We start from the raw sequence: 10,570 nt of genomic DNA, 5'->3' as shown, positions 1-10,570 counted from the left end.
CAGTTGACCCTACCTATAAACATTTTGTCCTGGTTTTTAGCTGTATTGTGATCTATGGTAGCAGGTGACCTACCTATAAACTTGATCTTGTCCTTGTTATTTGCCAGACTGTGTACAATGGCTATAGTTCCACAGGCATTAGATATTGTCTGCTTTACAAAAAACAGGTCTGATGATGGTTTAACCTCACCCAGAGGACTTGCTGTTGCCTGAAATGATTTTCAAATATCGAATAAGCTAAAATTTAAATAAGGCTCATTATAATTACAAAAGTTACTAGCACTTCTCAAATTGACATCTTGACTGGCTCTCCTATATAGCAGTTAAGTAAAATTTTTATTACCAATTGAACAATCTTGTTTGATAGTATAACAGCATTTTAAATGCCACCCACCTTCAAAATGGATCTGTGTTGTGTGGTAATAAGCATTGTGTACAAGTTTAATAATATTTGGTTGAGGCAAACTAAAGTTAAAGAAAGGAAACCAATTTGTAAGACGTTAAATACGAACAAGTGTTAAACGTTATGCTCATAAATATCTGAAATCTAAATCAAATTGATAATCTGTTTAAAAAGGAACTGTGGCTGAGCACTAACTGCTGTCGATAAATCGTTTTACAAAATGTATGGAGAAAAGAAAAGGTTTGTGTTTTCTTAATAAACCCCTCAATCAATTATACAATCTTCAACGAAATAAAAATTGAAAAATTTACCAACAGGTCTACCAAACCAAATAATGATTCAGTCTGCACCAAAAACTTTTTCAACTACTAGTCCGAAGACCAATATTCTGACATTTTTCTTATTGGGCCAAACAAAGTTTTGCAAAACCTTACTAGTCCGAATGACATTTTACTAGTCTGGGGCATCGGACTAGTGGCTAACCGTGCAGACTGATGATTTCTCCCATATTAACTGACAAACCTTTTCCGTGATTGGATACAACAATACTACAGCAGCTACTGGTCGCGGCACCATTCCTAACAGATCTGCATCCAGTCCATAAATATCTACAAACTGCCATTCTTTAGGGACGCCAAGGTTAAAAATGTACTGCAAAAAAAGTCAGATGTAATCCCAATAAATAACATATATATAGAAATCACAATATCATCAGGAGAGATTGTTTTGTTTGCCTTTATATTAATACAGAGGTTTTATAGATATACTTCATACTACTATGGCATCCTGAACATGCATGAAATATTTGCCACTGGACATTTTAAGCAACCAACAATCAATAAATCATATTACTATGTTCTTGACATACGTTGATCTCTAAATAATTGTGTCTTTTTGGCATAATATTTGTGTTATAACTTTACATCTATCATGATAGAAAATTTAGTGTTGAAATGCAGAAACAATTAGGTTCATTACTTCAATCAACAGTATGTCACATATTTTCATTGAAGGAACTGGACCAATGACTGTACCTATCATTTGTTTATGTATGTTCCCATCAAATTCAATTAGAAATTAAAGAACCTTAGTGAGCACGCTCACATACCCCACGTCCCCACATTGTCATTGGAGAAATTAAATAAGTATAAGAAAAAAAAATTGTATAAGAAAATATATTGAATAATAATTTCCTGTCAATATACACATCTACATAGTATGTCCTTATTATTTACAAAATTTCATGAAATTCTGTTGTGTGTTTTCAGAGGAGTTGAGATGACAAACTGTTGCAGAAGTACATTGAAGCAAATAAGTTCAAAGGGGCGTAACTCCTAGAAATAAAATTGAATCGTAATTTCCTGTCAATATGCACAACTACATAGTATGTCCTTATTATCTGAAAAGGTTTCATGAAATTCTGTTGTGTAGTTACAGAGGAGTTGCGATGACAAACTGTTGCAGTAGTACATTGAAGCAAATAAGTTCAAAGGGGCGTAACTCCTAGTAATAAAATTGAATCGTAATTTCCCATCGATATGCACAACTACATAATATGTCCTTTTCATATAAAAAGATTTCGTGAAATTGTATTGTGTGGTTTGAGAGGAGTTGTGATGACAAACTGTTGCAGTAGTACATTAAGTAAATAAGTTCAAAGGGGCGTAACTCCTAGAAATAAAATTGAATCGTAATTTCCCGTCGATATGCACAACTACATAGTATGTCCTTATTATCTGAAAAGGTTTCATGAAATTCTGTTGTGTAGTTACAGAGGAGTTGCGATGACAAACTGTTGCAGTAGTACATTGAAGCAAATAAGTTCAAAGGGGCGTAACTCCTAGTAATAAAATTGAATCGTAATTTCCCATCGATATGCACAACTACATAATATGTCCTTTTCATATAAAAAGATTTCGTGAAATTGTATTGTGTGGTTTGAGAGGAGTTGTGATGACAAACTGTTGCAGTAGTACATTAAGTAAATAAGTTCAAAGGGGCGTAACTCCTAGAAAAAAAATTGAATCGCGATTTCCCGTCGATATGCACAACTACATAGTATGTCCTTATTATCTGAAAAGGTTTCGTGAAATTCTGGTGTGTGGTTTGAGAGGAGTTGCGATGACAAGAAACAGGACTGACGGACGGACGGGTCAAAAACATTATACCCTCCGCAACTTCGTTGCATGGGGTATAATTCGTTGCGTGGGGTATAACAAGAAATCTGGGAGTTACCTACCTATTAAAAATTCATTGTAATGGAACGAAATTCTAAATTGATCTACAACTTGTCATGGTGTATACTATATAAAATAATAAACAATCCTACCACTAAATTCTACTTACAATTTACTAAAGAAAAGGAAAAAAGTCCAAATTGAAAATGTCATTTATCTTAAAGGGGCACCAGCTACGAGATATATAGAAAAACTAAAGTAAGAATTTTTTTTGTCCAATCAATAATGAAAGTGAAATAGTGAAATAATAATTCGCTTGTAGCAACCAAAATAGTTCAATTTTGTCAAATTAAGAGAAGAAACATTGATAATTACTCATTCACTTGCAAGTGAATAGTCGACCTCATTAAATCCGTATTCATGTGAACTTCAATTTAACCCCTTGCTAGAGATTGACAACGCATGCATTGTATGTGTACTGGTTATTTAAAGAAAAAGAATGTCAACAATGAAAGTGAAACTACCGTAAATCATTTGAATACTGATTCGATCCATATAAAATCATTCTTATACGGTTAAAACAATGAGAAACATATTTTTTAATCTATAAAATAAACTCAAACAGACCTAAAAAAAAATCCAATTGCACGTGTTGGTTTAATCTATTCATATCTTCATTCATGTTTACATCGCTTATATGGTCATCTGAGGTCAAATCGATAGTTAATTAGATGGCGTCTGGACTCAAATACACACAAAACGAAGCTACATATTATCTATCCCCTGCTCTGTAAACTGTTTATTTTAGACTTTTGATAGTTTGGATAAATGTTTTACACTATTATAAATCAAATTAGAGAATTTGTCTTACTTTGGGAACAAAATAAGGAACAGATAATTTTCACTAAATCGTGTTTTAGAGTTTTTTAACGATACCCTTAATATTAATATTTTTTAATAAATGCAAAGACGTACTATAAAACGTCCTTGATAAGAGTAAAGAGAATGAACACAAGGCGAACGTACTATCCGGGCGAAAGAACTCAGGACGAACAGACATGTAAACAGGGCGAGTTGTCCCGATACCAAATTCTTCTTTTCTTCCTATGACCTTCCTATTATAAGGAACACCCCTTATCGGGTAATATTAAAATATTAAAAAGAGAAACAGGGATAAAATATATTACATCAAGGTAAAATCCAATGGTGGTCCAATTCACGCATGCGTACTACAAATATCTACAGTAAAAACATCCGGTTACAAGTAAACAAATAACGTTCATGTAGATGAGATGAAATCTAATAATTTACATAAATAAAAGGGAACATACTTACGATAGTAATTGTTTTTCAATCCTAATTTACAAATTAAATGATTCAGATGCTTAATCATGTGTAAAAATCGGTGTCAGGAATCAGAAGTTGTTATGAAATTGTAATACACAGAAACGAATGCGGCATACGGAGGGGTCGATGATTTTAAAGTCGGCACCATAGGCCTTCAGAAGACTTGAAGTCTTCTTCCACCAAAAAGTCTATTGTCACCAAATGTGAAAAAAACATTTCAAGAGATATTGCTGATATTAACCTATACATTAAGTTTTATAAAATCTGGCAAAAAATTGTACCTGTGAGATTACTGACGACCATTTTCCAAAGATTTAATATTTCCAAGGGGCATATAAATTCTTTCAAAAAGTCGATCTGCCACCATTATAGGAATTGTCCAAGATATTGCTGATATTAATTTTATGTCACTGAAAAAACTATGTCAAGTAAGATATAATTTTTTATCCTACACTGAACTTTTGATGAGCGGGGTAGGAGGAGTCCTGATCCCGAAATCCCGGACTTAAAAACATGAAATCATGAGGTCCCGAATTTAAAATATTGAAATCCCGCCATCCCGAAATTAAAAAAAAACGAATTCCAGGATCCCTAAATGGTCAATCCCGAAATCCCAAGTTTAAAAACACCGGATCCCGGAATCCTGATAAAGGTCCTTCCCCCCCTCTTTGATGTCGTCCCTTAGAGGCACGTCATGCGTCAAACTGTCATTTTCGACTACCGTAAGCCTCAAATTGGTTAGAATTTTACAGTGTTTCGTCAAAATATCCTATTTGTGATTCGTCAGAGCTCTCAAATAATTATCGTTACAATCATTTTTGGAAAAAAATTAACGTGATTCGTCAAAATCAGTCGATGTTTTTATTCTCGAAAAAAAGTGTTCATTTAATCGTCACACTCCAAAAATTACTTTAAAAATCATTTGGCAAGAATTTTGACCGTTATTCGTCATGAAAGTACCCCCATTACGACCCTTATACAATACACCTTATCGCTATTTGTCCACCATTACTGGTCATCACACAGGTTCCCGAAAAATTTTGACGTCATAATACAAAATATTTAATGCATAATGGAAAAGTGATTGTTGTTTGACATCAATAATTCAAGCTGGACAGATTCTCAAGTTAGCCGGGAATAGTGACAAGGTGCAGTGGCGGATACAGGGGGAGGGTTCTGGGGGTTGGAACCCCCCTTTTTTTAGGATGATCAATGCATTTGAATTGGGGCATATAGTTGGAACACCCCCCCCCCCCCTCTTTGTCCTTGGTAGGGAACCCCCCCTTTTTAAAATGGCTGGACCCGCCCCTGAGGTCACGTGTATAAAAATGAAGTCAAACGCAATAAATTTTAAAATAAGACCCATGTCCATAAGAATAGATTATACTGTTTGTCTAGCTCCATCAGTCTTAAAAGTAATAAGTTTGTCTCTTTGAATGACGTTATCCATCGTGATATCAGTTGAACAAGACAAAATACTTAATTAAAAGTGATGAGGATTCATGTTTCTGTAAGAGTTATTTCCCTTTGACCATCTTCTTCTTATCATACCTTGTTTAATACCTGTAAATAGAAATAAAGGCGAATTAAAAATTGGGAATAGCCTTAAAGATACATTTTATAATTGCTTACTACTTTCTCAGAATATGACAGGTTTTAGTACGGTACTTACGTCAGGATTTGATTCCAGAGGTACCCAACGTTGCTCAGTCATTCTGCCGGTATTTTTTTTCCCAAGATGCACTTTATTAGTTTTTTGCTTCCGGTACCTGATTATCATTATGCACGTGTGAAAACAATACACAGATGTGACATTGTAAGGCATTGCAAAAAGGACAGCAAATATTCAGACTTTTAATTTGTATCGCACATTCAAATGATCATCATAGGAAAAAACAAAATCTTGCATTTTCATGTTTGTTGCACAACGTCACAAGATGGCGGTCATTGAACTCAATCAGCTGTTGTCAGAAATGCACACAGGTCATAACAAACAACGGGAAGTATCTAAACTTTAATATAATAAACAACAAGTTTGAAGCGTGTGCTCGTGGTCTTAATGCTGTAAAGATCAGAATGATTACGCTTATACAAGTTGTCAGGACTTGACAACTGCAAAATCACAACTTTGTCATTGTAACTGTGCATAAACTGGGTCATCCAACCACAACATAAAAACCATTAGTGACTAGGATCTAATTATATATTTCTGCACATATTATTTTTGAAACATTGCAAGATCAAAATTAAAGAAACAGACATGGAAAACACAAGTGAAAATCCAGATACAAACAGATTTTTTGTTGTTATGTACCTTGGGTCCTCAATTCTTGACAGAAGATATCCACCTCAGTATGTGATGCCCTGGGTGATGGCAGAAGTCAAGAGAAGAAAGGAATCCTTTAAAGAAGTGAATCTGAGAGTTCTTCCGCATATTTTACAGGCTACATTACTTAATGATGAAAGCGAGGAACCAAAAGTACTGTTCTCTCATAAACTGATTTGTTTGTCTAAATTTGCCAAAACACATCAGGACCCAAGATGCTTTGCTTACTTATCAAGGCCTAATCTGTACTGTGACTATGAGTGTCATGTATTTTTGGCACATACAGAAGAAATGGTAAGAATATACAGATGAGTTTTCTTTGAGTTGGTGTACATACATGTAGTCATGATAGTATGAGAACAATACATGTAATAAACATGTTAGACATATATACAATCAGGGTTGGCAAAAACCCGGGTTTTATGAGTATTGCCCAGCCCAGTGGGAAATACTGGGAAAACTGGGTTTTACTGGGTTTTAGTGGGTAATACTGGGCAATACTGGGTAATATAAAATATTTGTCTGAATTTTAAAGAGGATTCAGTGATAAACACAAATGCAATACATTTAATAAGATATTTATACCCTATTTTGTTTGTTTAGCATTTGTCTAGATTGGCAAACTGTAAATAGAAAGCAAATAAATCATTTTTTTTCAAATGAATATAGCTCCTATTAAGAATTAACAATTACATGTATTAAAGAAACATCACATTTAGATAATGTATATGTACTGTCACTAATTAATAAGTAATTATTCAGATTAGAACATAGATTTGTTTATGTAACAATAATCAGTCCTTTCAATTTTATAAGTGTTAATGGCATGACCCTGTAGGGTGTTTATTTAGCAATATGAATGTATAACAATTAAAATTAACAATTCACTTAAACACTGCAATAAAATGCATTTTTTCAAAGTTTGGACTATTGAAACAATACTTGGTAATTAAAAGGTATCTTTAAATGTGCAAATCTTGTATTCTGCCTACATATAAAATTAATAGAGAAGAGAATGAAATTGAATTTTCTAGAAATGACTGTCAATGGTTATCTGTATAAAAAGTATATATTTAGCTGTTATACTATGAAACTATAACAAGTCTTTTCTATTTTGTGTTAAAATAAGCTTAAAAAATCATATTGCCCAGTAATGCCCACTATTACCCATTTGTGGGAGTATTGCCCAGCCCGGGTTTTCCCGCCCGGGAATTCCCAGGTGGGTAATACTTTGCCAACCCTGTATACAATGTACATGTATATCAGTGCTTTCAAATATTCAAATAAATAAAAATGTCGAGTAAGAGCCAAAATTGGTACATGCACCTTTGAAGTACCTTTACAAATTATTGCTTGAATCAGGCCCTTTAATTTGCAGTCATATATATTGGTATCACGTCGACATCCATACATTTGGTTTCCGCTTACAATTACTTAATTATAAGTAAGTAGAAATCTTTGAAATTTTAACACAACGTTTGTGACCACAAAATGAAGCTTGGGATTGATTTTGGTGTTTATGGTCAGTTTAGGAAAAAGGGGGCCCAGAAATAAGCATTTTTATAGTTTCAAGACAATAACTTATGGAATGGTGTATGCATCACTCTGAAATTATAGTCCAGGGATCTCCATGGCCTGTTTAATGATGGCGGCCCGTTCAAATATCTGGCGCCGTCGGGTATGGGTGTTAATTAAAACATTTGTTTTTCAATGTGTAGTCATTCAATGAATTTTTTTATACGACCGCAAAAATTGAAATTTTTTTGGTCGTATATTGGTATCAAATCTATGAAATTTCAACACAAGGTTTATGACCACAAAAGGAAGCTTGGGATTGATTTTGGGAATTTTGGTCCCAACAGTTTAGGAATTAGGGGCCAAAAAGGGCCCAAATAAGCATTTTCTTGGTTTTCGCACTATAACCATGATAACTTTAATATAAGTAAATAGAAATCTATGAAATTTTGACACAAGGTTTATGACCATAAAAGGAAGGTTGGGATTGATTTTGGGAGTTGAGGTCCGAACAGATTAGGAATAAGGGGCTAAAAAGGGGCCCAAATAAGCATTTTTCTTGGTTTTCGCACCATAACTTTAGTATAAGTAAATAGAAATCTATAAAATTTAAACACAAGGTTTATGACCATAAAAGGAAGGTTGGGATTGATTTTGGGAGTTTTGGTCCCAACAGTTTCGGAATGAGGGGCCCAAATGGTCCAAAATTAAACTTTGTTTGATTTCTTAAAAAATTGAATAATTGGGGTTGTTTGATATGCCGAATTTAACTGTGTATGTAGATTCTTAATTTTTTGTCCCGTTTTCAAATTGGTCTAGATCATGTAGATCTACATTAAGTAGTTTGATTTTAACAAAAAATGAATGCTTGGGGTTGTTTGATATGCTGAATCTAAAAATGTACTTAGATTTTTGATAATGGGCCAGTTTTCAAGTTGGTCCAAATCAGGGTCCAAAATTAAACTTTGTTTGATTTCATCAAAAATTGAATAATTGGAGTTGTTTGATATGCCAAATCTAACTGTGTATGTAGATTCTTAATTTTTGGTCCCGTTTTCAAATTGGTCTACATTAAAGTCCAAAGGGTCCAAAATTAAACTAAGTTTGATTTTAACCAAAATTTAATTCTTGGGCTTCTTTGATATGCTGAATCTAAACATGTATAATTCAGTGGTTGTCGTTTGTTTATGTGTTACATATTTGTTTTTCGTTCATTTTTTTAAGGCTGATAGTTTTCTCGTTTGAATTGTTTTACATTGTCTCATCGGGGCCTATTACATTTATAGCTGACTATGCAGTATGGGCTTTGCTCATTGTTGAAGACCGTAAGGTGACCTATAGTTGTTAATGTCTGTGTCATTTTGTTTTTTTGTGGATAGTTGTCTCATTGGCAATCATACATTTTGTACCACATCTTCTTTTTTATATGTACCTAGATTTTTGGTTATGGGCCCAGTTTTCAAGTTGGTCCAAATCAGGATCCAAAATTATTATATTAAGTATTGTGCAATAGCAAGAAATTTTTAATTGCACAGTATTCAGCAATAGCAAGAAATCTTCAATTGCACAGTATTGTGCATTAGCAAGAAATTTTCAATTGCACGTATTGCGCAATAGCAAGAAATCTTCAATTGCACAGTATTGTGCAATAGCAAGTATTTTCAATTGCACAGTATTGGGCAATAGCAAGAAATATCTCATTGCACAATATTGCCCAATAGCAAGAAATTTTCAATTGGAGTTATCTTTCTTTGTCCAGAATAGTAGTTGAATCAACTTAAATCATTGTTTTATACAATATACAATGTATATTCACTTTTACTACCAACTGATAGTGATAAATTAAAACAATTTTTACAACTCATTGATAACAAGCACTTTTATACATTTTAATATTTTATGATGTATTTAAATGAGTAGTTATTGTTGCAAACTCCATTAGAAATTTGAATTGAGATCAGTTTTGGAATAAGGGAAAGAGGAAATGTGAAAAAAAAAATGGGGGGGGGGGGTTCAATTTTTCTCATTTCAGATTTCAAAAATAAAAAGAAGAAAAAAATCTTCAAACATTTTTTTGAAAGGATTGATATTCAACAGCATAGTGAATTGCTCAAAGGCAAAAAAAATATTTTAAGTTCTTTAGACCACATTCATTCTGTGTCAGAAACCTATGCTGTGTCAAATATTTAATCACAATCCAAATTTAGAGCTGAATCCAGCTTGAATGTTGTGTCCATACTTGCCCCAACCGTTCAGGGTTCAAACTCTGTGGTCATATAAAGCTGCGCCCTGCGGAGCATCTGGTTTTAAAAGTCAATTTATTATAGTTTTTGAGAAAAATCAGTAAAGTTTACTTAAATTTTAAGTAGATAGTTTTTATAATCCCATTAAATGTTAAAGAACCAAAATTTATAAAACTGAACAATTTGACTTTTCTTTCATTACATCTTGGTAAATTGTATAATAATTATACTGTGCTTTAATAACTTAATTTATATCTGATTTTCGACTGTTGAGTTTGATTATCCCTTTCTTCCGTAGAGCTTTCTTTTTCTAGCCCCAAGTTTTATCATCAACGTTAACATACACCATTATCCTCAGTATAAGTCTGTTTCATTTCTCCATTGAATGAGAACATGTCACTAGAAACATATCAATACACTGTTTTAATCAGCTATTCTTCTGTATTGATTTCTCACTAAATAGGCTAATATATTACATTGTAAATGTCAAAATAAAGTACCTTTTAAAGATAATGTAGCTTGTTTGCTTTAGCACAGATTCCTTATAATACTCCATCAT

At 33.2% G+C, this 10,570-nt stretch overlaps 2 protein-coding genes across 4 annotated transcripts in view; one reads left to right on the top strand and one right to left on the bottom strand.

Moving 5' to 3' along the window:
- Positions 1 to 2,526, bottom strand: part of LOC139486726 (ubiquitin carboxyl-terminal hydrolase isozyme L3-like) — a 75,124-nt gene extending 72,598 nt beyond the window's left edge. Inside the window, exons 1-2 of the mRNA XM_071271653.1 lie at positions 926 to 2,526; positions 74 to 209 (exon numbers count right to left, since the gene is read on the bottom strand). Of these exons, the coding sequence (XP_071127754.1) occupies positions 74 to 209; positions 926 to 979 (190 nt within the window). The 5' untranslated portion in view covers positions 980 to 2,526. The remainder of the gene's footprint in view (positions 1 to 73; positions 210 to 925) is intronic.
- A 3,141-nt stretch (positions 2,527 to 5,667) lies between these two features.
- The window catches only part of LOC139486723 (TBC1 domain family member 1-like), a 50,820-nt gene continuing 45,917 nt past the window's right edge, over positions 5,668 to 10,570 (top strand). For 2 of the 3 annotated variants that reach the window (XM_071271649.1, XM_071271648.1), the window contains exon 1: positions 5,668 to 6,547. In XM_071271649.1, the coding sequence (XP_071127750.1) occupies positions 6,188 to 6,547 (360 nt within the window). In that variant the 5' untranslated portion in view covers positions 5,668 to 6,187. The remainder of the gene's footprint in view (positions 6,548 to 10,570) is intronic. The other variant, XM_071271651.1, reaches the window with a different exon arrangement.

This window comes from Mytilus edulis, chromosome 8, assembly GCF_963676685.1.
Source record: "Mytilus edulis chromosome 8, xbMytEdul2.2, whole genome shotgun sequence".
NCBI lineage: Eukaryota > Metazoa > Mollusca > Bivalvia > Mytilida > Mytilidae > Mytilus > Mytilus edulis.
The sequence above is the reverse complement of the archived record's forward strand: the minus strand, read 5'-3'. Positions and strand labels throughout refer to the sequence as shown.